Source organism: Falco naumanni, chromosome 7 (genome assembly GCF_017639655.2).
Source record: "Falco naumanni isolate bFalNau1 chromosome 7, bFalNau1.pat, whole genome shotgun sequence".
Taxonomy (NCBI): Eukaryota; Metazoa; Chordata; class Aves; order Falconiformes; family Falconidae; genus Falco; species Falco naumanni.
The window spans coordinates 40,162,914-40,190,127 of NC_054060.1; the positions used below are offsets into that span (position 1 = coordinate 40,162,914).

General features: G+C 35.3%; 1 protein-coding gene across 4 annotated transcripts in view; it reads left to right on the forward strand.

The window, feature by feature from the left end:
• Window positions 1-26,986, forward strand: part of ATG2B (autophagy related 2B) — a 48,139-nt gene extending 21,153 nt beyond the window's left edge. Inside the window, exons 19-42 of one of the 4 annotated variants that reach the window (XM_040602174.1) lie at window positions 588-745; window positions 990-1,162; window positions 1,459-1,609; window positions 2,468-2,667; window positions 3,563-3,643; window positions 5,340-5,446; window positions 5,705-5,797; window positions 6,600-6,670; window positions 7,652-7,728; window positions 7,968-8,138; window positions 8,618-8,759; window positions 9,747-9,949; window positions 10,905-11,131; window positions 11,836-11,944; window positions 13,728-13,913; window positions 14,501-14,602; window positions 16,326-16,404; window positions 17,283-17,487; window positions 18,459-18,528; window positions 19,529-19,611; window positions 20,093-20,214; window positions 20,407-20,561; window positions 21,591-21,740; window positions 22,550-26,986. In XM_040602174.1, coding sequence (XP_040458108.1) covers window positions 588-745; window positions 990-1,162; window positions 1,459-1,609; window positions 2,468-2,667; window positions 3,563-3,643; window positions 5,340-5,446; window positions 5,705-5,797; window positions 6,600-6,670; window positions 7,652-7,728; window positions 7,968-8,138; window positions 8,618-8,759; window positions 9,747-9,949; window positions 10,905-11,131; window positions 11,836-11,944; window positions 13,728-13,913; window positions 14,501-14,602; window positions 16,326-16,404; window positions 17,283-17,487; window positions 18,459-18,528; window positions 19,529-19,611; window positions 20,093-20,214; window positions 20,407-20,561; window positions 21,591-21,740; window positions 22,550-22,780 — 3,346 coding nt within the window. In that variant the 3' untranslated portion in view covers window positions 22,781-26,986. The remainder of the gene's footprint in view (window positions 1-587; window positions 746-989; window positions 1,163-1,458; window positions 1,610-2,467; window positions 2,668-3,562; window positions 3,644-5,339; window positions 5,447-5,704; window positions 5,798-6,599; window positions 6,671-7,651; window positions 7,729-7,967; window positions 8,139-8,617; window positions 8,760-9,746; window positions 9,950-10,904; window positions 11,132-11,835; window positions 11,945-13,727; window positions 13,914-14,500; window positions 14,603-16,325; window positions 16,405-17,282; window positions 17,488-18,458; window positions 18,529-19,528; window positions 19,612-20,092; window positions 20,215-20,406; window positions 20,562-21,590; window positions 21,741-22,549) is intronic. The other 3 variants (XM_040602175.1, XM_040602177.1, XM_040602178.1) reach the window with 3 other exon arrangements.
• The last annotated feature ends 228 nt before the right edge of the window (window positions 26,987-27,214 follow it).

The window sequence follows — 27,214 nt, forward strand, 5'->3', positions numbered from 1 at the left end:
AAAACAACTAGATTAAATCAACTAAAAAAATAGCTAATGTTTAGCATAATACCTACGTAGAGATGCTGATCTGTTTTAGCCTCTGATAGGCGTTACTTTACTTCCAGAGCATTTTTTCACTTGCAAAGTGGTAAAGCTGTACCTTTCATTGAATATTTGGTTGGTGTACTTCTGTACTAAATGTCACACATGTCTTTACCCTGACAGACAGACTCACTTGAAATCAAAGGAACTAATGTTTCCTGCAACGTGGTTGAAAATTGATGTGATCAAAATAGGGTTTTGTCACCCTGCTTCCAACCTACTGAGCTAACATACACCTACTAATAAGAGGCTTTTGTGTCATTGTCAAGTGTTAGACTTTGATATACGCATACCGTAATTACAGAAGAAAGTTACTTTTTGTTATTCATTGCTTTTACTCATGAATATGTTATTCTTTCTTGTGTTCTTGAACTTTTTCCTCTTCTTTATGAAATCTGAAATTTGTTATTTGAAGTCTGCAAAGAAAATATTGCTTGACTGACCTTATATTAAAGGGGAATATAGTCATATATTTTGTATAATGATAAAGTATTTCTTCCTAGGATCAGCAATGATTTATTATTGTGGGAACCCACTGCTCCATCTCCTGTAGAAACATTTGAAAACCTTTCTTACGGTGTTGGATTATCTGTGGCCAGCCAGCTCATCAACACTTTCAGTAAAGACAGCTTTAGTCAATTTAAATCTGCAGTTCATTATGGTAATACACTTAAACCATCTAGAACTATAGTGATTCAAAAGCATAATTGGCTGAAGTCATTAAGCTGGTAGTGGAGAGAATCTGTAAATTTATAAGAAAGGATTTACTTAAACCAAGAAGAAAAGCATAGATTACTGTTTAATTAAATAAGTGTGAAATTGAATCACATTACTGATGGAAAAACAATGAGTTATTGATATGTGTACTAGCCAGAGAGTTATTTATTTTTCATTTTCTCTATTAGATGATGAGAGTGGATCTGAGGAAGAAACGCTACAGTATTATTCCACTGTTGATCCAAACTACCGTTCACGCAGAAGGAAGAAGCTTGACTGTCAGAATAAGAACTCGCAAAGCTTTCTGTCTGTTCTGCTAAACGTGACACATGGATTAGTGTCAGTATTCACAGATGTAAAGGTGAGACACAGGGGCTGCAAGTTGTTCTGTTGTTTTGACTGTGAGGTCGCCTTCATGATGTGTGTACGGGTTTTGGAAGGAACAAGTGTTTGTAACAGTAATTCTGTAATCTTCATGCTGTTGTACTATAATTAGACAATAATGCAGCATGGTATTATAGTGATTCTGTTTGCTTTACATGAGAATAACTAAATGCAAGCAGGGAAATATGTATTGGTAGCAAGCGTTATGTTAGCTCAGACTAACTGCAGCAAACTTGGCAAGCAATCATTTTATCATTTCTGTTCTCCCTTCAGCAGGATGATGGAAGTACAGTGGAAGGAAAATATGGCGAGTTCTGGTTTGAGTTCAACAGTGGTTCACTTTTCAGCGTGACTAAATATGAAGGCTTTGAGGACAGACACTATGTTTGTCTCCATTCTAGCAGCCTCAATTTATATCATCAAGGTAGGAGTGGGATTGAGGTAGCTTTTGGGTCTCAATTTGAAATGAGAAGCTTGAATCTTTTTAGGAGAAATGCTGTTCTCCTGCCTGCCCCCCATCATCTGATAGTGTATCACTTGGCACATTAGATTTAGGCCGTGGCTAATGCTCCTAAGTACTACAGTAATGCAACTTCATAATGACTGTATTTAGTTACAATTCAGCTCAAACTTTCCTTGGCAAGTGCTGGTCTTTAAAGATATTACGGCCTTCTGGCAAAGTAGCTGTACAGTGTGGTTTTTATTCTGCAGTGCACACTTCCTACACATGGTTGGTTTTTTTTAGTTTAAAAAGGTACAGGTTACTAGTGGCTGCTGTATCTTTCCTGGGTCAGCAGGTGAAGAATTCTAAGGTGACGGTAGTTTGTATGGGTGGTAACCCCCATATCGTAAAACCTTTTAAGGTTTTCCCCTCAAATGTCTCAGAATCAGTGGTAGTCAAGTGAATGGATTTTCAGTGCAAGGCTTAATTGTTGTGTGTTTAAAGGTTAACGTGGCACCATCTCATAAAATTAAAAGGAGAGACATATTCCTGTCTTTCCACATAACCTATAGATTTCTGTCCTTTATTTCAGTTTGCCATTTTGTTGGGCAAATAATCAATCAAACCCTATAGTCACATTGAAGATTTTAGCTAGAACCATGGCTTTAAATATTGGGTCACCTGTAATCTCTCCTTCACAATTTTTGGTTGTCAGTGTGCATGAGTAACTTTGTTAATGCCTTTTAAATTATTTTAATTACCATAAAAAGGTTTTTCCTTAACTCTTCACTAGTAACAGCTTTGAAGCATGAGGTGACTCATTCTAAAATCTCTTTGCAGGCATGGTAGATGGGGTTGTCCCTTCCTCTGAAGTACGACTGCCCAGCACAATACGTCCCCATTGGTTGGAACCTACTATTTGTTTTTCTGAAGAAGATGGTCTTAGTAGGACTACTTCAGATGGTGTAGGAGTGGATTGTCCAAGTATGCTGACTGTTGCAGTCAAAATCCAATCTGATAAAATGGAGAGCAATACAAAGGTTTGTGGTTTTATATTTGTGGTTTTATAAATTGAGTTATTTGTTTATATGGAAGTATTTAGATGTGGGGTTACAAGGGTTATAGATGAAGAAAACATAAAACTTTGAGTCATTCATCTTCAATTTATAATTTTTTTGTTAGAATCTTTTGGGTGGATTGTAAAATTTAAGTATCAGCATAATATACTAATTCTTGTAATGCTCCCCTCTGCTGATCCCACTGTATTTCTTTACCGAATGTATTTCTTGGCCAGTTGACTCTTTTCCTTCTTTTTCTTTTGTTGAGTTTTAATTTGGTGTGAAACCAAGCAAGAACAAGTATAAAGAGTTAAAAGCTTTTTGCTCAGCTTACTAACAGTGTCGCCTAATAGGCAGACTTGGCTTACCTTTTTGGAGTGTCTCTGGTAAATGAGTGGTATGTTTGGCTTTGACAGTAGCGTTTACTAGCATGGCTAGAAGATGACCTCTTAGCTGGCATAGTTGTTACAAACAGGTTGGTAGAATTATCTAGAGAAGAAGGACTCTGCAGACCAGTGCAATGTCACGGGGGCTCAATTGACTCAAATTTGAACATTGTAAGAAAGCACTACATGTGGCTGATGCTTCTGGCAGTTTCTGGTGAATATCAGAATATATGAACAGGTAGCCTTCCTATCACCACCACAAAATTGTAATTTCTATACTATCCTTTTGCAAAAAGTATTAAGACTGTATTATCTAGGGTTTCTGTAGTAGGAAGCAAGGTTTTTTGAATGTTTAATCCTGGCCCAGTCCTTTCTTCATTTCTAGACAATTGGAGATTCTGGGAGCAGAAGGATGACTGTGTTTAATAATCCAGTTGCCAAATAGTTACATGTATTTCATGTAAACTAACTTGTGCAACTTTCTTTTGCAGGAATTTCTAGTTGCTGTTGGACTAAGAGGAGCCACCCTTCAACACAGAGTACTGCCTTCAGGTTTAAGCTGGCATGAACAGGTCAGGTTGCTACAGTTTTCTCGATTATACCTTCACTTTGAGTCTCATTGCTTTAACAACTGCTTTAAATATCAAACTAAACCTCTATGGAAAATCTTTGCGTTTGGCTGTGTCTTAATATTTTACTCTGCTCTTGAAAGTGTTATTCTTTATTGTGTCTCTTTGAGACCTTGGACAGACTGTAGTCTTCCTCTTAAATCTTACTTGTGTATTCGTTTGCTATAGTTCAGAGGGAAAATCTCAGCAGTCCAATGCTATCCAAGTATTGGATAATCCTTGACTTAACCCCCCCCCCCCACAAACCTCAAAAAAAACCCCAACATCCTACTTGCTGCACTGAAAGCATTTATGTATTTCTCCCTTCTGCTCACTGCATTCCTCAAGTCCCATCTCTCCCTTGTCAGTTTCCTGTTTTACATTCAATAGCAGTAATGAAGAAGGAGACTTTGGGGAAGTAGTGAGCAGCAGTTTACATAAATGCTTTGAATTCAAACTTCTGAATTAGAAGGGTTGTACTGATATGCATGGATGCAGAGGTATAGCTTAGCGAACAGGACTAGAGACCCTTGATCCAGAAGCTGTGTGTAAGCACGCATGACCTAGGACATGCTGTGTAGCAGTATAGTTGCATGTACTGACACCATACTGGATTACAGATAGTAAAGCCTGACATTGAAGTTTATCCTGCTTATCCTCCAGTATGTATGGGGTTTTAAATTTTTTTTTACTTTCTTTTAATTAATTTCTATTTCTTTTTTATTTTATTTTTATATTTATTTATATATATTTAAATATTTATTGTTTATTTTTATGTGTGTTTTTATTGTATAGCAGCATGGAGCTGAACTTGGTGCTTTGGACTCTGCTGTCATTACTTTCTTCTCAGCACGGTGTTCCTGTAGATACATGTGATCATGTAGTCTGCTTTACACCGTATTGCTTTTTTGCTCTGTGAAGTTTTGCTCAATTAATATTGCCTGTAATGTACTTGGGAATCTTTTTTGGAGGGGGAAGGGAGAAATAAAAAAAGACAACCAAAGAAGTAGGTAGAGGAGGCTAGCAGTGTTCATATGCTCCAGGCTTGGAATAATTTGAAAAGAACTTTTCTCCCAAATCCGTTACACTATAGAACTATGACGGATCTTAGAGGAGGATAGGATGCAGTGATACATGAGAAAGCAGCATATACAGAGCAGTGCACGTATTTCTGATTCTGAGCATATTCCCCCCCCCTTTCCTTGCCCCAAGAGGAAGAAAGATAACTTGAAGATCCCTGTAACAATGTACAGTATTGCAAGAAAAGTTGACTTTTCAGATAAAGAACAAATAAAATACTAACTAGCACTACAGTAACAACTACAAAGAAAGATGAATGAAACTGTATTTGGGCAATGCTTTAAAAATGGATTGTGAGACATTGTGCACAGAGCCACTTAGGTGTCTGTGGATTGATCTTTTCTGTACCTTTAAGGCAGCAGTTTGGGTGCTTTATATTTTACCCTGTTTATGTTCCATGCTTTTCCATATTCAGGTACTGGTTAAGTACCTTTAAATGTCTGAGATTTGTTCACTCTTTTCCTTCTACTAATCAAACATTTTATTGTCATACTTGTTACAGATTTTCTCCTTTCTAATACATAATATCTGTTAAATTAATAAACCATTAAAAGCATTATAATATGTTTGTGATTTTTAGATTTTAAATTTTCTGAATATTTCTGATGAGCCTGTTCTGGGATATAATCCTCCAGCTACAATTACAACTTTTCATGTACATCTGTGGAGTTGTGCTCTTGATTACAGGTAAATAAAATGCAAGTGTATGTCACTTGGTGGCACTGCAGCTATGTATTAATTCTCTAGGAAGGTTGGAGTTTGTATTGTTAAGAATTATTTCTTTAGGTTTGTTTGGAAAAAGTACTTAACAGAAATCCCTAAAACTGTAAGCAATATGAAGTAGGCTAAACGCTTGCCTAGGCCTGGGGAGACCTATTTAGGTAACCTATAAGACTTCTAAATAGGTACAGAATATTAATTTTTTTTCCTCCTGTTTCTTGTTAGGCCCTTGTTTTTGCCAGTCAGATCTCTACTTACTGTTGAAACTTTCAGCATTTCCAGCAGTGTTGCGGTAGATAAATCCTCTTCTACTCTCAGGTATAATTTAAGCAATTGTGAAACGTGGAAGCTCCTGTAAAAGTTTATAGTGCCAGTCTGATTTTTTGACCTACAAAGCATTCATGTTGTGTAAATTATCACACTGGTTTACATCTTTTGAAATATACTTCGCTCATGTGTAATTCCTCTGTTGTATTAGGTGAAATATATTTTTTTAGGTTTGCTTTCTTTAACAACTAGAAACTTTCCAATTTTTAATGCAGTTGAAAGATAGCCTGAAGCGAGTCTATTTTGTTAATTAGCAGCACCTTAAGATTTCTTAAAGTTGTGTTATGTGGAGATGGTATATTGAAGAAATATTTAGTGATTACTGAACATCTCTAACTTCTTAATGATTTTTTTCTTGCAATTGTAGTTGAATATTCATTCTCTTACACCTGTTCTGATGCAGAACATCTGCCAAGTTACTTGTTTCTATTGATAAAACCTTATAGACAAGTCTGTTTCAAATACTGTTTATTACATTATCAAAAAGAAAAAAGGCAAAAAAGGAAATAAGTGATAAATCTGTATGCCGAAAGCATTGCTTTTTATTCTTGGAAGAATCAAATACATAAATTAAAATGCAGATAAAATAATCAGTGATGGTGAAAATATTTTACAGTGGTTAATTACTAGTGGATCTGGAAATGATGAAAGAATGAAGTGTTTGGATTTAAGATATGCTAGATATATTTATGGTTTTAAATATTTTTTTCTGTAGGAATTTCTTTTGTCTGGTGAATTGCACAGCACTTCTCTGGTATGTTTATTTCATTTCTTTTTTTCCCCCATCTTTTAGGATAATTTTAGATGAAGCTGCCTTGCATTTGTCTGACAAGTGCAACACTGTTACGGTGAACCTTCATAGAGGTAAGGATGTTTCAGAAGTGAGTGAATTACAAGTGTAAAGAAACAAAACTACAGGCATTTTCAGCATATATAAAGGTTATTGAAGATGAGTCTGAGGAGATAAAAAGCAGCAGGTTGAATATGAATGTGTAATACAGTGTTGCTGAAAATCTGAGTGCTCTAGATTTGTGTGTCAGAGAACAGTAACTTGCAAGTTCATAATTTTCGTGTTAGATTTCCATAATGCGTATTTGAAAAAAGAGTATTTTTAAAAATTTGGAGTTGGCACAGAAATAAATCCTCATAGAAAAGAGATCTCATTTTATGAGAGAGATGCAGTTGAACTTGAAAGACATTACACAGCACAGAGTTCTAGGTTGTGAAAAGAATGTTATCCGCTGGTTTTCTCCCTTTGATATAGTACAACAACCTTTAAGGACTGAGGAACTTGAATCAATATTTAACAGATGACCTGGAGAAACTGAAACCCAGTGCCCAAAAATATGTGTGTTTAGTTTAGGTAAGAGAATATCTACTGAAGGGCAGAGTAAAGATATACCCGTGTCATATATATAAGAAATAAATTATTAATGGTACTGAAAGATTAGTACAATGTGAAAATGTCCTCTCTCACTTCAACTAAAAAAACTGCTAGGATGCTTAGTCACCCAGCTTCTCTGTGCCCTCTGTTTCTCTAACTCAGCCAGATGGGATGAAGATAAATATCTTAAAAGATTACACTGCACACAGATGGTGGTAGTGGGAGTGATATATTGGATTGAAAAGATTTGAGTTCTTGATTTGAGTGGCTGAAAATTGAACTCTGAGAGCAATCCTCATAAAAGAAGGAGAAACAAGATACAGAAGTTTTAATAAAAAAGATCCCTGCTTATGCTATTTCTAATGGTGTAATAACCAAAAATGCATAGTAAGGATGATGTTTGTTATTAAATCTAATCTCTCTCTCTTACTCTCTCTCTTTTTTAATTAATTGTCATTCAGATTATGTTCGTGTTATGGATATGGGTCTGCTGGAACTAACCATTACAGCAGTAAAATCTGATTCTGATGAGGAAAGAGTAAGTATTTAATCACAAATAAAATATAAAATGTCCATGACAGATTGTGATTGGAAAAGTACTTTATTATACTTGAGAATCAAGGAAGCTTTTTCAATTTGTGTACTATTTTTAACGTCCTTTTTGACCTGTTAAGTAAGTAAGTAAATTAATTTAAAAGCAACCGTGTATAGATGCTATTTTTATGCACCTTGGGCTAATTTGAAGTGTATTCTTACCTTTCTATTGTTGCTATCTAGACTAAACCACGTTTTGAACTGCACTGTTCCAGTGATGTAATCCATATTCGTACCTGCTCCGATTCATGTGCTGCACTAATGAATCTCATACAATATATTGCAAGCTATGGTGATTTGCATCCACCTGTTAAAACAGAGATTAAACGTGGAGTTAGCAAGCCAAAAATGAAGGTATAAAATGGCAAAATAATATATACTTAACTTTATGCTTCCTGGCAGTATGTTTTAATTTTGATATCCTCATTCTAATTCCAAAGAATGTGAGATTTCCTGCAAAGAAATTAATAGATTGCTTTAAACTTAAATGTATTTTAAGAGTAAAACAGTGCCTTTTTTTCTGCTTTTGTCACTTCTTAATATTCTAAAATATTTTGTGCTGCTTACCTATTGTGTTTTATTCTTGTCTAAAGAAGGAAATTCCAGGACATACACGAGCTGTCCCAGGTACTCTGAGGATCCAGATACCCTGAACCATAATGTTCTAACCTACCTTATGAATCATCGAGCTTGGACTTCCAGCTCACTTGGTTATTTATAAAGTTAAGGTGTTACTTCTTAAAATTTGAGCTGCATATCAAGCCGTTCTAGCAAAATGTTACTCAGCACAATACTGCAATTGCCTATGATGTAAGTGTGTTCCTCTCCTACAGGTAGAGACATTTAGCCAGCCATCTTCCCACGGACCAGGCCTCGCAGAATCAGAGCAACAGATTTTACGGGATTTGATGAGTGATGCAATGGAGGAAATTGAGACTCAACAGACTGCTGCTGCCATGAAGCCAGAGTCTAATGGTGAGAATCCTCTGGAGGCATAAGTACACAAAAAGGACAACTTTTTTTGAGGGAAAATGGGATTGAAAGTTTTGTGTATGTAGAGATGATGCAACAAGAACGGGCGTGTACCTTTGTCTGAAGTCTTCAAAGTATCAAACAAATTTTGCTTGTATTAACAGTAATGTAAAAGTAATTTAACATTTGAGCCAAATACATATTACTGAGATACTGAAAACGGCAAGGAAGGAATCTTTGTGGGACTTAATCAAAACCCCAGATTCTCAAGGAGTGTAAGTTAGCATGGGTGTAAGTTTTGTATGGCATGCTGCAGTATGGAGGAATCGGACACCTCTGTTCCGTGTATGAAAGCAGTCCAGAAGGATGGTACAGTTCTGAGTCACAGAAAGAACTTTAGCTGTGAAGAAATCTTTCAGTTAGCAGATAGAGCAAGATAATGGATTTTTATCACAGGACTATGGCTTCTGCATCATGGCTAGAGTTAAATCCCAGTTTTAAATTGGCTAAGGATTTTTTACTGCAAGTAGAGCATTGCACTATTTCCATGATATCTGGCCCTCTTTTTGATGTTGGAAGGTGAGCAGTCAGTGTAGTACTGAAAGCTATTGATTCTGTGGTCTTACTACCAGAATAAGAAACTTGGACACAAAAAGGTGAGTGTTTCTTTTTTTTTTTTTTTTTTTTTTTTTTTTTTTTTTAAAATCCGTGGGCTTTTTACAAATAGCTTTTCTGTATTGTGTCAGTTCATGTCTACTAGTAACTAGTTGTGATTGTTGTAATCACTTGCAGTTTTACGGTAGACAAGTTAAAATTTTCAAAAATTTATTTGTGGGAGGAATTGATTCAAGATGTAGTAAACAAATTCCCTTGATGTAATTGAAGTAACAAATTTTAGTTAACTGTTAGGCCATTTTGTTCATATTGTCATATTTTGTAAAGATTGTTCCACTGAAATGTGTTTTTTCTCCACCCTCCTTCAACTCCCAGGAGTTCTGGATGACAGATCTCAAACTCAGGAGCCATCTTGCTCAGATCTCTTCCTGTTTCCAGACGAAAGTGGAAACGTCTCACAAGATCCAAGTCCCACTTATGCTTCATTCACTCATCACCTGATAAATGAGGCCATGGGAGATGTTCCTGCAGAAAGTGATGACTTCTGCATTCTTTTTGCACCCAAAGTTGCTGTTGCTGTAAGAAGATTTCAGTGTTACTAAAAAATCCATATATAAACTGAATTAGAGGAAAGCCTATGTAGAATCTGGACAAATTACACTTCATATGTTTTTGTGGTATTTTTATCAGTGAGCAGAGCAATAGGAAAATAATCTTTCTGTTGAACTGCATGCATAGTTACTGTTAGGAAGGATTGCAAATATTTTCAAATATATATGATTTTTCTATATCTCGGCAGTATGTTTTCGGATCTGAATATTGGCAGTTTCCCTACATTTTAGTCATGTTTTATCATTGCCATTTTGACTTACATTAATGGCATAGTCAAAAAAATTTTTTAAGGAAAATACAGTATTTAGCAAAATAGCTTTGCACATCTTCTAATTATTTATTAATTTCTCTCATAGTCTAAGCTTTCAATGCTTTTATAGGCATATATTCCTTGCAAAACCTCAAAAAAAAAAAAAAGCTCGTGTGTGTGCCTTTACATCATTGTCTGTCTACTGCATTAAAAGATTTGGGAAACTGCTGAACTTGCTGAAGACAGCTTGTGTTCATATTTTTCATAGTATCTCTGGTTGTATTCTACTTAATCAACAGAACTAGTTCTGAATCCCTGATTAGAAGCTGTATTTTTCCAGTTATCTTTGAGCTTGTTTGTTTCCAAAAGGGCTAATATGGTAGCTTAGGCTCTTCCGATGCTTTTTGTTTGTTTTCACTTCTTTATTTTGTTTACAGTTTGAGGTTTGTTTTGTTCGTTTTTTTTTTTTAAGTACTTCTCAGCTTCTAGTTTATTCTTACATGCTTGTGTCTTTAAGTTACTTGATTAAGAATCATTCCTAAACCCAGCCTTTATTGTATAAGCTTTTTTTATAGTTTCTTTTCCTTCCATAAGAAAGAATTAAACAAAAATGTCCATAAAGAAAGCAGATTTCACCCTCTCAATGGGATATATTTTTTTTTTGTAATTAGGAAAAAGAGGAAGAGCCAGTAATAAAAAAAATGGTTGATGATGCAATTATCATAAAAGAAAATCATTTCAGCCAACCTATAAAAAAAACAGATACTAGCAAAGCTCCCCTTCATTTTCCTGTTCCACTGGTACGCTACGTTGTAAAGGAAATTTCTCTTATTTGGCATCTTTATGGTGGAAGGGATTTTGGGACTGCACCACCACCATCTCCAGCAAAAAGTTTTGTGTAAGTGTTTGTGTAAGTGTTGTATGTAATTGTGTAGATTAGAACATTTAAAAATAACCTCAAATCAAAGGAAAATTAAGTAATCTTGCTATGCAATCTCAAGTCTCTGTCACTTGCTTCTTCGCTCAGTGTTACAGGAAATATATCATAGAATGTTATGGGTTGGAAGGAACTTTTAAAGATCGTGTGGAACCTTCTTACTCAGTTTAGCTCTGCACACCAGATTGTGTTTTTTCCTGTGTTTTAATTTAGACAAGCTGTGTTTGGTTCTGGTGGTTTTTTTGGGGATGGCGGGATGGGCTTGGTTTTAAGGGTTGTGTTATAAGTTAGATGTTCCTGAAGAGATTGAGGCTAAAGGAGCATAAGAGACTATCTTATATGACATCCTAAAAACCAGACTCCAGCTACCATAAGACAAAGAGTCAAAATTAAGGAAATGTTTTATGAATGATAATTTGGTGGGAAGCATACACCTAGCATTTTGCTTAAGTATGCATTCCTTGAACAACAAAAAGAAAATATTTGGTTAACAGTAATACAGCTTCCAGTATATTTTTTTGTTTTTTTCTAGTATGTTTTTCTTTTGTAAACATTAAAATGCTAATAATTTATATATGGTGAAACATATGTGCTTTTAGTGTTAGATTAACAATGAGATAGCTTTAAGTTTAGTCTGTGAGAGTATATTTTTCTTATTTCTCCAGAAGTCCCCATAGTTCTCCTTCTCATACACCAACGAGGCACGGACGGAGTACAGCATGTGGGGGAAGAGGAAGAAACCCAGACTTTCTGATGGAAATACAGTTAAGCAAGGTGAATGACAGAAACATCTTCAGCCGTGACTATCTGTGTGTGACTATCTTTGCATGATGCATGTATTTGATAACAGCTTTCCATTAGAATTCAGCAGGTTTTCTTCCATTAGTATCTACATCTAAGCAGTCACTTTGAAGGTGATGAATTTAGAATTCGTTTGACAAAAAATGTTTGTTCTTCTAGCATAGTATTGTTTACTTGCTGAATAAAGATGTTTCTAAAGATAAAGTGTATTATGATATTCCTTAAGTTTTTGTTTATTATAACTATGTTTTGCAGCTGCTGTTATGTTTTTCTGTTTTCAGTTCTCTTAATTGATACACCTATTAGGAAATTAAATTTTCTACCAAAATAGGGATGTAGATGAGTTGAGATGCTCAGTGTATCACTTGATAACTGGATATTAAATATCATCCTGATATATCATAATATCATTTATTTCTCTCAACGTATTTAAGCACTTTCTAGGCATAAGTATGTTTTGGGTTTTTGAGCCTGTGTACACAGAAACTAGGTGGTTGATTCTGGCCCTGTGAAGAATGTTGGCAAGGAATTAACCAAATTTCATGTTAAATGGATAACAAAACCTTTTAAGGTTTTTTCAAACCTTTCCATAAACATGAAAGGCACTACATAAAATCAAATGCCTTTTATAGTCCACATAGTTTCTAAAGCTCAGAAGCTCTGTCAAGCTTGCCAGAAATGTTTGATACTTATTTTAGCCTTTCCTGGAAAAACAATAACATTGCAATAAAAAAGAGGAAAAAAGGAAGCGTTTAATAGTCCACGTAGAAAATGTCTTTTTAGAAGTGTAATAATGATTTCTCTCAATTTGCAGGTAGAGTTGGTGTTAGTGCTGAGGCATAAAGCCTGTCTTTCCCTACTTGTACCCTTAACTTGGTTGAATGATTAATAATAATATTTAAACAAGAAATTAAGGAGAAGATGTCGGAAACGTGAATTTTCTGAGCAGTGTTTATGATAAACATCCATTTTTCTTTTCAACATTTCAGATGTTCGTTACCGCATGTACCTTGAGTACAGGGCACTTAGTGTTTCCCAGTATCTGGCCAGTAGAGGGCACTGCTCTCCTTGCCGTGCGCGCTCTGCCGCGTTACGTTGCGGGCACGGATGCTATGGGGGTTATCGAGGCAGGGAATGACTTGTAGGTAACCACAGTCTTTAAAAATGACGACTCCATCAAGAGATGAGGAAAAGGAGAGAATTCAGAATACTTTAGAATTTGAGAAAGGTAATGGATCAGAATTTATATGGACTAAAGTGAGTAAAGAAAAAAGAACCTGAGATTGGAAGAAGCTACTTGAGAAGCCTGTCAGTAGGGAAGAAACCTTACTTTACTAAGCATAAAAAGTGCAGGATTCAAGAACTGCAAGATTGCCTAGTACAGTCTTCAACATGATGTAAGAGAGATGTCAGGATTGAGAGGAAAAAACAGAGCTGATATTAAAATGAAAAGCAAACCTTGTTTGGTTTCACACTGGCTCTGTTTTGGCTTAAATTTTGTGTCCTAAAACATGAACATGTACACAATTAGGAATTGGAAGATTTCTACTGGTAGATATGCAAAAATCTGAATAGCTTTCCGAAATCCTAATATTATTCCTTTAAATTTAAGGTAGTAGATAGGTTTTAAAGTTCTTGTATGGTGGTGTGTTTTGTTTTGTTTTGTTTTGGTTGGTTGGTTTTATTGAAGTATTCAATTGTTAAAGACTGTTTTTCATTGAAGCTGATTATGCTGGTTTTCTTTCCTGTTTACAAGGTGAAATTCCAGCATGAGGTATACCCTTCAGGAGGTGAATCTAGTCTGTTGGAGCAGCCAGTGTCGCGACAGGTTTTTGTTGTTCAAGACCTGGAGATCAGAGATCGTTTAGCTACATCACAGATGAATAAATTTCTCTATCTCTACTGCAGTAAGGAGATGCCCAGAAAAGCACATTCAAACATGGTATCATTATGAAATATGTTAATTCATTATAATTATAGTGGTTGAACTGTCATTGTGGGGATTGTATACATTTTTTAATCTTGCACAAGGAGGAGTATGAGGTCATGGAACACTGAAGTAATATAACTTGTTTGTAGCTACTTGCTTTGCTCCTTGTGTATATGAAAACTAATTAAAAAATCAGTTTGAATATTAGTATGGCAGGTATTAATGGTTTTGAGATTCTGCCATTTTAAAAAAAGTAGGTGTGCAGGACTGCTTTGGTAGCTTTTGCATTTTGTTTTGATCAACCATCTGCTTGTATGAGTGTGATTACACTTCTCACTACACATGCAGACTTGTAGTTTTATGATATACTGTAGTTTTACTGGTTGTATAAAGAATTTATGAATTTGAGTGTTTCCTATTTTACTTTCCTTTTTTATAATATCCGTAGTAGGCTTTTTTTTTTCTTAATACTAGCTTTATAATTGGTAAGTAGAGTCAGATTAGTACAGAGGTTTTGCAGTAAAGGTTTTTGCTAACTCGTGTTCTGAGATGCAATAATTGTGAATGTTATTACTTCTATTTATCCTGCTTTTTTTCAGTTAACAGTTAAAGCATTACATGTCCGCCCAGAGTCTGGCAGATCCCCGCAGGAATGTTGTTTACGTGTTTCACTAATGCCACTTCGCCTCAATATTGACCAGGTTGGTTGTGCCAATGCAAAAACAAAATAATTTTAGGTTTATTTAATGCTACTGGGCTTTTTTACCAGATACTTATACACATTTTATGGGGATGTTTTCTTGGTTTGAAACCTTCTTTTATTTATGAAAAATCACACATACCTTTTGGATCTGTGCCACTCTGTTTATATGCACGTTAGAAATTGCCTTCTGCTCCAGCTTTACAGAGACTAGCCTTTTTTTAGTCTAAAAACTAAGAATATCTGCAGACCTGGCTCTTTACTCAGTAACAGCTTACCTCCTGAGATTTTTGATCATCTGAAATGTTTTGGAATTATGGCTTGTAAAAAGCATATACTTATTCTTGAATGATCTTGCTTTGTTCATGAAGTGACTTTGGTGTTTTTAATTGAAAAAGGTTAATCATTAATCTAGAAGCTGTACACAGCATTTTAGTCAAGGGCACTTGATGCTTTGGGACTACCTCTAGACTCTGAAGGCTTTGGTCTTGCTATCAACTGCAGTGGCATGAAGAACAGAAGTGGGAGAAATTGTTTTACTTTCTTTAGCGAGCCTTTGTGCAAAGTATTTTTCATATACTCAAGAAACAGTTGGGTGTTTTTTCTGCACCAGTAAGGAAGCTACACGTGTTTGTGCATTCCAATTTAAAGTGCAGTTATTCTTTGTTGAGACATTTCTTGCTTAATTTGTCATCTGCGGAGAGATGTGGATTTTGGTTATGGTGTTGTTTTTTTTTTCCCCCAAGAGCATAATGAGGAGTTCCATACCTACCTTCTGTTTCCCTCAATACACGTTAGAGACCAGGTTTTCATTTTACTGTTAGAAAAATTGAACACTGTATAGGTTGTAATAATTTCATATAGGAAGGTTGTAATAATTTCATATAGGAATGTTGTAATAATTTCATATAGGAAAAAAGCGTAGAAATACTGCCATCTAGTGAGGAAATGCATTCCCTTTTGATTACTTTCCTAAATCTTTTCTCTTTTGTATCATAAACAAAATTCACCTTTACATCTTCTGCACGGTTAACTACAGCTTTCTTGGAAGCACAGGGCTGCATGCAGTAACGTTAGAATTTCTTGTTATTACTACTAAAGTTGTCTGCTTATCAGTTGGAAAAAAAAAAAAAGGAAAAAAAAATAGTCCAGATGTCATTAATGATAGGATGAACAAGACACCAGTGTGATGCATCTGTCAAAAGAAGAAAATGGGATGTAATAACTTTTCAGATGTTAACAAGACATTAGCAGCAGAGAGATTAATGACTTATAATGAAGCAGTGGTGAGATCTGATGTGGAATAATTTGTCTGACATTGGCAGGCTAATATAAACTATACTTGAATAGCTTTTTATTAGAAATCAGAGAAAAATGTATAGCCATTAAAATACCTGAGTTCTGGAACAGTCTCCAAAATGAGAGTAGAGATGATGAAAACAACCCTGGAATTTTAAGACAGAGCTAGGTAGATTATGAAATCATATTGTATGTAGCAGGGGGCAGTAACCAAGGGGATCTTTCTGGTTTCTGTCCTAGATTTCTGTGTGGCTTCTGCACGTGTTAGAGGCTGAAAAGAAGTAGTGTGTTTTGATTCCTATCTGTATAGAAATAAAGAGCTGGCATTGTAGATAATATTTTTTTGAGAATTGGTCTTGTTTTGTGGGGGTTTTGTTGTTGTTTTTTGTTTTTTTAACCTGACTGTATTTTATTTTTGACATTAGGATGCCTTGTTTTTCCTGAAGGATTTTTTCACTAGCCTTTCTACAGAAGTAGAACTCTTAGTTACTCCAGATCCTGAAGGTATACTGTTCAAAAATCTTACATGAAAGTGCTTCTTCTTTCTCCTTTAATGTGTGTACGTGTCTATAAATTCACATGTGAATTCTGTGTGTGTAAAAACTTATGTTAGTGACCAAACCTCAGCATCAGTAACTAATTTGTTAGAACACGGAAACTTTAGGTATTTTATTATTGTATTTTCTAAATACCAACAAAGAGCTTCAACACCTGGGATCTCCACTGTATGAAAGGTTTCATCAAAATCAGAGCATATTTAATTACAACGTCTGAAAAAATTGAGGACTGTGTATATAATATTAGGAATTATTACTGGTAAAACAAATTATTTAATACCTCTATAATATTTACCTCTATTTAATACCTGCATAAAGGAGTATGTCTGTCTAATAGCTTGAAGTTGTGTAAGCCCTAAAGAAAGGAACAGAGTTCAGGATTGTAAATAAGCAGTACAATGTATGTGTACAGTTAAAGCAGCACTTCAACTACACCATCTGATGTAAAAAATCAGTATATGTTGAAAAGTAATTTCCTCTATTAACTATATTTGTGAGTTTGTTAGCAGTTACACTTTCCCTATTTCTGTTGAGATGTCTCATTGAAATGCGTAGATAATGAAATACTTTGCAATACTGCCTGTAAAACTAGATGAATTATTTATGCTTATTCATAAACCTCAACTTAGGCTTCTTGTAATGATTTCTATTGATAACTACGATACAATCTTACTAAGAGAAGAGAATCTAAATATTGTCTGGCTAGTAATTCCTATTAATAAGCATTATTGCTTACTAAGGACACAATAATTGTATAAATGCAATCTTTTTGTAATCACTGTGGAAAATATGAGTCAGTTTACTGTGTATGACTTCTTATCTTAGTTAAAAAGTCTCCTGGTGCTGAAGTTACGTGTAGTTTGCCCAGACATGTCAGCAGCCTTAAGGACCCAAGTCCAGTCATTTCTTTCTCATCACACAAACAAGCAAATGAAAATGGTAGCATTGATTCTATGGACGTGGTTAATGGAGATGATCATCATTTCTCACAAGAAGTGACATCGTACAGTGATCAGCCAGTATTTTTCAGGTAAACTTCTGTTACAGAATTTCCAGTGACACAGAGCTGTTCTCAATGTTTTAAGAAAGTGTAATGATAAAGCATTCTGACCTTATGACAAGGTGCTTTTTTTTGTTGTTTGGGTTTTTTTTTTTTTGTCTTTTGACTGATTGTGGTAATGAGATTTTTTTTTCTATCACTGGAGGGTAACAGGATTTTCTTTATTAACTTTTACACACTGCTGTGCACAAGAAAAAAAATCAAAGCTCTGCCTTCTACAGAACCAGTAATTAGATGTTTTACAAATGAATAAAAACACCAGTGTTTGTACTGTTATGTCTAACAATGTAAATTAGATCTAATATAACCAGAGGTGAGAGTATATAAAGGAAAAGGGTATCATGGGAGAGGTATGAGATTAAAATATCACAAGAGAAACTCTTAATGTAGTCTTGATTGGGAAGTGATTATAAAAATTGTTATGTAGAAGTTTTGTCTTGTGTATTCAGATCATAAGTGCCTCTAACAGATTTGTGCTTTAGGAAGCAGCACAGCGCCCAATTATGAGAGAAGGACTGTGGTTCTATTTCATCACATACATCACTAACAGAATTTTTTAATAAGTTCCAGCTGCAGGGCTAAATTGTGTGCACAGAATCATCATTAGCCATACCCTTCTTTTTTAATAACTGAAATTCATGCTGTGAAAACTGAGGGAAGATGTCATCTGCAGGATTAGTAGCACTTTTGCAGGGCTGTTAAATTTACTATAAATGTTAACCTCAACTAGATCTTAATAAACCAAGAAAAGCCAAATTTGTCACTGTATTTTGTACACTTTGAAGTACTAACACAGTAACTGGAGGATTTATGGTTTATAGAAAAGGGTATGGCATCCTATTCCAGGAGGATAGGAGACCATGGTGTTTTTTTTTTTTTTAAAGATAATTTTCTTTCCTTTTTCATGTTTCTCACTATAAAATTTCCTTTATGTATCCCAGAGAATTTCGTTTTACATCGGAAGTTCCAATACGGCTTGATTACCATGGCAAACATGTATCAATGGATCAGGTTTGTGTATAATGTTGATGATACAGAACAAAAAAATCGATGGTGTTGTCTGTCCATTGTGTTGTTCCTCCGCCCCGCCCCCCCCCCCCCCCCCCCCCCCCCATGAGTCAGGGTATATTTTTATGCTCCCTGCTCGTTATTGATGTGATCTTGAGAACTGTAGAATTTTTTTTTCTTTTTTTCTTCTCCTTAGTTTCAGTGAAGCTTCACAGTGTTTCACTCTTAATTTGAAAACTAGGGGCTGGATCCTCTGGGTATGATTAACTCGGAATGAGACTTGAAAGGCCCATTAATCAGCTGAGTGGCTGGAGATCTTTGTATACAGTTGTGATGCCCCTCAAAGGATGATACCACTATCTGTTGCCGGAATTGTACATTTTATTTTCTTCCTCATTAATGCCAGAATAAAGTATTGTCATTTTTTCTCCTTGTGTACTTCCCTTGCAGTCTAATAATAAGGTATGGGTGTCAGTAGCAATGGCAGAATCTAATACAGATTTTTTTTAAAAAAAGTTCATAATTCTTCTAAAAATATGTATTGGTTATCATACTGAGTTTACAGAGCAGACCTCAAAAAAATCTGGTTTGTACTCTTGTCATGGCAAGTCAGTAAGAAAACACAAACAAGTAGAAGCAGCAACTTCTTGAATTTGCACTGCTGCCAAAGAAATGCAAACATGAAACAGCAGCTTCAGAATGCCTGGAACATGCCTACTGCCAAACCTATGTTTACATAATTTTTTTAATGTATTAATACTTCTGAAGAAGCCCTTTTGTATCCACGTGTTTTTCTTAGAGTAGGCAGTTAAGCCAGATTCATCTTTTGCAAGTTTTCATGTGACGATTCATAGCACTGCAACAAGTATCATTGTGGAGACTGAGGGAGTGTCAGTTTAGACAGAAATACCTGCAATATGAGATGAGATGTTAAAATTATTTCTCACCTACATACTATCCAGAAGGACTAAACTCACGTGATAACAAAATATTTCATTTACAGGGGACACTAGCTGGGATTCTCATTGGGCTTGCTCAGTTAAACTGCTCAGAATTAAAGCTGAAGAGACTTTGTTACAGACATGGGTGAGTTTATTGTATTGGATTAATGTTGATACTGCAATCTGAACAAGTTTATGGTGAATAACTGATCATAGCAAGCAAAAAGCAAATTCTCTGATAAGATGCACTTCTAAAATCGAAGACATTCTTTAACTTTACAAATATTTCTCTATTTTAGTTTTTGTCAAATATATATAGTGTTCAAGAAAACGTCTATTTTCAGGACAGTGTTTTATATATGTGCTAATCTTGGTGCTAAACTCCTTTTAGTTTTAGTTGTATGTTTACTCCCTATTGAACTGGATGTCATTATGCAGTCTTGAACTTCAGTTTTATTAAGCACATATACATGAAACACTTGGGTTAGCCAACAGCAACAAAAGATGACACTTGGGAACAGCTTTACTTTTGTTTAAACGGTATCTGTGTTTACTTCAGTGAATAATGCATTTGTCTTATTAGGAATTGTATGTTAGAAAAATAATAATAACTTTATTTATTTTAGTTTATTAGGTGTGGATAAATTGTTCTCCTATGCCATCAGTGAATGGCTTAATGATATAAAGAAAAACCAGCTACCAGGAATTTTGGGAGGAGTAGGGCCTATGCATTCGCTAGTGCAGTTAGGTAAGTTCATTCTTATTTCTATTTAGACACATATGGCATTTATTTGTTTGCTTTTTTAAAGCAAAACCCAACAAGAAAACCCCCCACGACAAGAAAATCCCCGCAATGTTGACACTTGTTTACAGTTCCTCTCAAGGCATTCTGCTTATCTTAGAGAACTTTCTAACTAAGGTGTTCTGTCTTCTTTTTCAGTCCAAGGTCTGAAAGACTTGGTGTGGTTACCAATAGAGCAGTACCGAAAGGATGGCCGTATTGTAAGAGGCTTTCAAAGAGGAGCAGCTTCTTTTGGTACTTCCACTGCAATGGCAGCACTGGAGCTAACTAACAGAATGGTTCAGACTATACAGGTATAGTGTATTACTTCTGGAGTCAGACATATAATGAGAAGTGTTGCCAGTAAGTGCTCTATATTAAGCTAATATCTTAATGCTACATATTTAAGGTTGGGAGCATGTCTTAAAAAAAAAAAAAAGAAAAAAAAAGAAAAAAAAGACAAAGCAGCTGTTCATATAGGAAAGTGGAGACTAAGCAAAGCTTGTAGCAGTCTGTGAGGTGAGAGCTATGGCATCAATCACAATAGTTAAAAATTGTATTAAAATACTGCTGAGCACCCAAGCTGTTACTGTTTCTTAATGTCGTCAATATATTAGTTTAACACTGAAATATTCAGCTGCACTAAAAAATCACTGATACTAAGAAAGAAGTGGTTTTTGTGCATGCATATTTTCTAGTATTAGATTCTTTTTTTCAAATGTTAGCTTATCAGCGTTGATTTAAGAAAAAAAACCCAGAAACACAAAACCAAACAATAAAAATGCGTCCAGAACAATACTAACCGTGTTGATGTACATGAAGTCTAAAGCTTTTTTGGATTTAACCCTAAAGTAATCTTGGACTAAACTATTAATAAATTTACGTTCCTTAATGTAAAATACATAATGAAAATACACTTCTGCCCCTGAACTGTATATATGCCTAAACATGAACATATATAGTAATAAAACAGTGGTATTATCCACATAAATTGAATTATGTGTATGCTTGTGTGTTTGCAAGAAAAACATACTGTTGATCAAATGTTTTGGTTTCTATATTTAGCATTTTGTACAGATTAGAGGGTGCCCTTGAAGCAATGCAATCAGAGGGGGGAAAAACCCTGCCAAAACCTACCGCATATATTATGGAATTTAATGTATAGTTACAGCTGCACCCATTCCAGAAGTTCTTGTACAAAACCTTAATCTGATGTAAGCGAATATTATTTGTGGAATTAGAATTCTTTTCTTTCAGTTATGTCACTCTGTTAGTAGTTTAAATTTATGATCAGAATACTGTAAGACTTCTGAAGTATTTTTGTATTCACTCCTAATCTTCAGGCAGCTGCAGAAACTGCATATGACATGGTATCGCCAGGGCCTACTTTTATTGAAGCAAAAAAGATCAAACGATTCCCACGCCATCGTTTAGCTCATCAGCCAGTAGACCTACGGGAAGGTGTAGCTAAAGCTTACAGTGTAGTAAAAGAGGTGAGTGCAAAAGTAATCGTGCTTAACCAAGCTTCAGAATTATTTCCTAAGACAGCAAATAAAATATCAGATGTTTAGTTTAAGAAGACCAAATGAAGAAGGGGGTTTAAATTTTGAACAAGACTGTCTTCAATGGTGATCTTAAACCAACAGAAACGTTGCCCGGAAAAATCAGAGACGCAGAAATAACGAAGATGTTATGCAGATAAGTGTGAACAGGACTTCAGTGCTCTGCAGTTGTGAGGGTTTACAGTTGTTCTGAGATATGTAAACTTGATTTCCCACCCCAGATCATCTGTTGTGTGTTGTCATCCCCGTCCCCTCCAACGCCCTGTTACTGTCAGTTCTGAGGTGGTTAGAATTTAAGCATAACACTGGATTTAAAAGAAGTGAAGGCTCTTTTTACCATGACAAGGTATCAAAAATTAGAGTGCTAACTTGCTTTTACTGTACTGCTTGTACTTTCCATTAGTTGCACCTGATACCGTGTCTAGGAAGTTGGGCCTCAGCTGGCAAGCTTTCAGTAAATTCTGTCATTTTGAATAGCTCACAGTACCACACAGCTTCTTCCTTTAGGCACAAGAAATGCACCAGAAGTTACATGAAATATTTTCATCTTTAAGTTCATTGTAGTGTTATTTTAATCTTCGTGAGGAGAACTAAATCGTATTTATATCAGTATAGCTGTACTACAGCTATAATACAAGTCACAAAGATGACAAATGCTGGGCAGTTTAATTTTCCCTTTAAAGTTAGGAGAGGTTGCTTTTTCTTTTTCAGTGTAACTAATTTCTGTTCATTTCTCAAAGGGGATTACGGACACAGCCCAAACCATCTATGAGACTGCTGCTCGTGAGCATGAAAACAGAGGAGTAACGGGAGCAGTAGGAGGCGTCCTCCGCCAAATTCCACCAACTGTGGTGAAACCTTTCATTGTTGCAACAGAGGCAACCTCAAATGTTCTAGGTGGAATGAGAAACCAGATCAGGCCAGATGTGCGTCAAGAAGAGTCTCAGAAGTGGCGCCTTGGGGAGGATTGAGATTATAAATCTGGCTCAGCAGGCAGGTAGCAAGGCTGGAAATGCAGAAGACTGTCCCCTTGTTGGGGGGAGCTCACTTTGTGTTGTCATGCTCATCTCAGGAACAAATGAGATTTGCAACTATAATTAACAAAACATCCAACCAAAAATATTTATGAAGTGAAAAGCAAATTGGTACTTGCTTATACTGTGTGTTACCAATATATTTGGTAGATAGTGCCAAACATAGCGAAGCATGCGCTGCCAACTCAGAGACATGCTTGCTCTGTTCAGTTTACCATATTTTTCTTGGTAGATTTAACACCTGAAGCAGTAGCCTGTATGGTGAAACTAAGTATACTTTAAAGATGTTTTCTGACCATAGTCAAAGAACTGTCTTGAATAAAGGGCTCTGCAGATGCTCTTCACTGACTAAAGGATAAAAGCTTTCATTTTGGACATGAGACATGAAGGCTATGTAATATGGAAACACATAAGATAATATCTTTTAAGTGGTCATAAGCATCGCTTTTAGTGTGGCACTTACAGCAAGGGCAAGCTTGATAACCATTCAGAATTTTGATTCAGTGTTGATACACCTGTGAACAGGATTTGTTCCTAAATATTAAATACCTACTTTTGTGGGTCATTGAAGAACCTGAATGTTGCAGAAATGTTCTGTTGTGTTGCACTTTAAAGGATATGGCCTGTATATTGTGCTTTTTTTATAGTGTGAATAAAATGTAATGTGCATTATCCTTTATGTGGTTTAGAAGCTTACACAAATTATTGAAAAGAGCATCATTTGATGATGATCCTACAGAAAAGTGTCTTAAATTTGTTTAAACTCATATGTACAAACACTTTTGTCTTCTGTTACACTAATTACAATGCTAAAAATATTCTTCAGAAAAGCAGCAGTTAAATATTATTGTGGCCAACAGTTCTTTGTAAGAGTGATAAATCCTAAGTAAAACCAAATTGCTTCATAATTTTGTAGTTAAAATTCTATACAGACTTTATTTTAATAATCCGCTTTTATTTTAAGTTCATATTGTTGCAGATTTGCTGCTCTCGCAGGGTATTTTTAATTTAAATTGTGTGACATCAGTTAGTTGACAATGAGTATTTGGGGTCATTTAATTTGAACTGGGGATGGGTGAGAGTATTTAAAAAAAAATACTGAAAAATCAAAGTTGGTACTGACATTATTTACAGTTTAATAGGTAACTAGGGTCTCCACAGAGTTTTATTAAGCAACTGGCATGCCATTTCTGGGCAGTTAAAAGGCTTGGCACTGACTGTGCAGGAATAAACTTTTTTCCCTTGTATTAGCAAGAGCTGGACGATAAAAAGACTACTCTGAATAGGGAAAACACTTATTTTGAATTTCAACACCTTAACACTTTGGATGACTAGCCCGAGCATAAGTTTTTTATAGTCATATGCTTGTTGTAAGCGGAAATCTTGCAAATATGCAATGTGGAGAATCTCCACTGAAAAAGGGACACCAGATGCTATCAGTCAGACTTCAGTCTTTAAGGGTGATGAGGAAGTAGTTTCCCTCTCTTTTATTTAATACCTGCCCCTAGCAAAAACTTTGCTGATGGGCCTTAGAGGACAAATACGAGTGTATGAAGGAAAACAGTTACTGTGTCTTCATCCTGATATTATATTAGCTATTCCTGAACATCAGAGAATCTGACTGAAAGGTAAATTATTTGAAAATGTCCCCTCTGCTGGGAAGACTTATGTCATATCTGCTTTGTTTTGCCTAAAACAAAACTCCATTTACAAACAGATTCTTGCATTGGGGACAGGTGATATGACAAAGTTTTGTTTTCATTCGCTGGAATTTTCTAAGTTGTGGTACGCTTTGAAGACCTGGTTACTTCAGTTAAATGACTTTCTGTAAGCAGGAGAAGCTTTTGAGAGGACAAATACCTGCAGATTTAATGACATGAATACTTGCTGCAGTTCATACTTGTGTCCAGTAACTGGGGAGCTCTACCTTAGTGAGAGCTCAAAGCTTGAGCATTTTGCACAGGAATGAGTTCCATATTTGTAATTTGGCACGTCCTGAATGCCTTCTCAAGAAGTGGTGGTGAGTCAATGCAAGTAAGTAGCAATGTATTATTTTCATTTGCAATTACCATGCTATGTAATTTCAGCTGGTCCAGTTCCTTCATTTAACTGGAGTATACTGTAGTAGTATAAATCTACATGTTTTCTTTTTGACATTGGTGAAAAGGAGGAGTGGCATTTCAGTTTTCATTTCACTTTCAGTCCTGTCGTGATCTGGTTGTATTGCAATGCAATTAGAATATATTTTTATATTGAGGGCATGCTGTCAAGGTAAAACACGTTTATAGTGTCTCTCTCACTGTCAGCTATACATGTTGTACAAATTTATTAAAATTCACTTTTCACTATGTAAACCCTTGCGTTTACTGCTTGCACTTTACTGAGCCCTTTCATTGAAATTGATTTAAATTTTTTCCAACATTTTATTTTTACAAGCAGTTTATTAATTTTTGAATGTATATTCTGCGTTGTTTTTAGTTGTAATGTGATCTTGTAGTGTTTGAAATGGTTAAAAGAAAAACACAAAAAAACCACCCAAAACAAGCCCCAAACCACAAAACTTGCCAAACTAGTCTTTACATTAGGACGTTGTTTTCAAAATGTCTTGTATAGTGTGGCTTGTGTTTTAAATCAAAAAGTATATATTGTCTATGAGAAGCAATTCATCAAATGTTCTGCTCAATACTGTAAGCGTTTTCAAGCACTTAGAAAAGTATACGAAATGAGATTTGACTCTGGATGTATTTCCTGGAAATGGAAGCCTATGGATACATTACTGTATTCTCTGTTAGCACAAGGATATCTGCAAAAAATGTTGCGCTTGAATTTTCCACTGAGATCAGTTGCTGTGGACACTAACACTTACCTTAGTTGTAGTGGGTTGAAACTGGCACGGTCCATGTTTAATGTTCAAATTCTTTAACGTTCAACTGACAAACACTGCTACTGTTACCTAGTCTGATACTGTCCTGATAGAACTGTCACCCTGGGTGTTCTTAAGTATCGTAGCACTTCAAATAATACCTTGATGAGTGCCTGGGAAATACCTGACAAAAGACAGCCATCTGTTAAAAAAAACCAACAAACAAAAATCATGCTTCGTAAGAATCTGGGCAGTGACTGAAAGAACAAATCATCACATCCGTGCAAAGGCAGCTTCCATTTTCTTTCCAATATCTGTTGACAGTTCCTTAATATTGCAGCTTTTTAGCAATGTAGTGTACCGTATGCGTACTGGCTAATGATGAGCATTAGGTTAGTCACCAGTGATTTCGTATGTGCTTAAGGGATGTGTCTGTTTTTATTTTCTCATTAAGTGGTCGATTATGAATATCCATTGCTTGCTGTCACTTGCAGTTGCTTGATTGAGTTGCCAAGAAAGGTTTCTACTAAACCAAAAAGCTGTTAAATGGTTATGAACAAGACACTCTTACTGAACATGATCCATATACCTGCAAATGTGATACTGATTTTACTTTAAATATTGACATGTATGCATTTTGTAAAACAGTGAAATCAAAGAATTTGTTTAGAGTAGTTAAATACTTCTAAATCTCTTAAATATTCGAAATCTCATGGCAATATAAGCATTGTCAGTTTGGTTCCCTAGCGTGCATAGTTCTCTTGGTCTCCAGGCCTCATGACTTAAGCTTTTGACAACTGTTTTAAGTTGCTCTACATGCTGAATCTTGTTTACAGTTAAAAATTTAGATACTACAAATTAAGTACATAAATACAAATCATGCATTTGTACTGGATTTCTTAATAGTAAGTTAGCTCAGACAGAAACACAGCAATTTGTGTATATGTTTGTGTATTTTTTACATTTTTGCATTTATAGTAGGTTTGTGGTAATGTTTGTATATAGTTTGCTAGTGTAAAGAATATAATCTCATGAAATAGAAACACTGTAAGGGAATTGACTATTTCAACTTGAGTTATTTTGCTTAAAGTTCTTGTCCCCTCAGTATGTCTCTGAGAATTATTTTTGACCATAATTTATATGGCACCAAAAGTGTATATTTTAGCTTATTAAAATGCTGAAAGGCCTGAGTGCAAATAGGTTGTCCTGTTAAATATGTTTAATGGAAAAAACATAAATTTGTAACAATACATAAATAAATATCTTAATTTGTTCCTTGAGTTGGTTTTCTCTACCTATGGATATAACTAACGTAGAAAATAGTCTCCCAAAATAAGAGTTAACTGTTAAAAGATTTTTACCTACCTGGCTATACAGCTGTACCTCAAAAATAAAAAATAATAGTAATGAAAAAGAACACTTTAAAATTGCATGAAGGTCAAAAGCTAGCAAATAAATTAACCTGGCTGATAGAACTTTAACCCATCTCTGCTGTGCATCCACAAAGT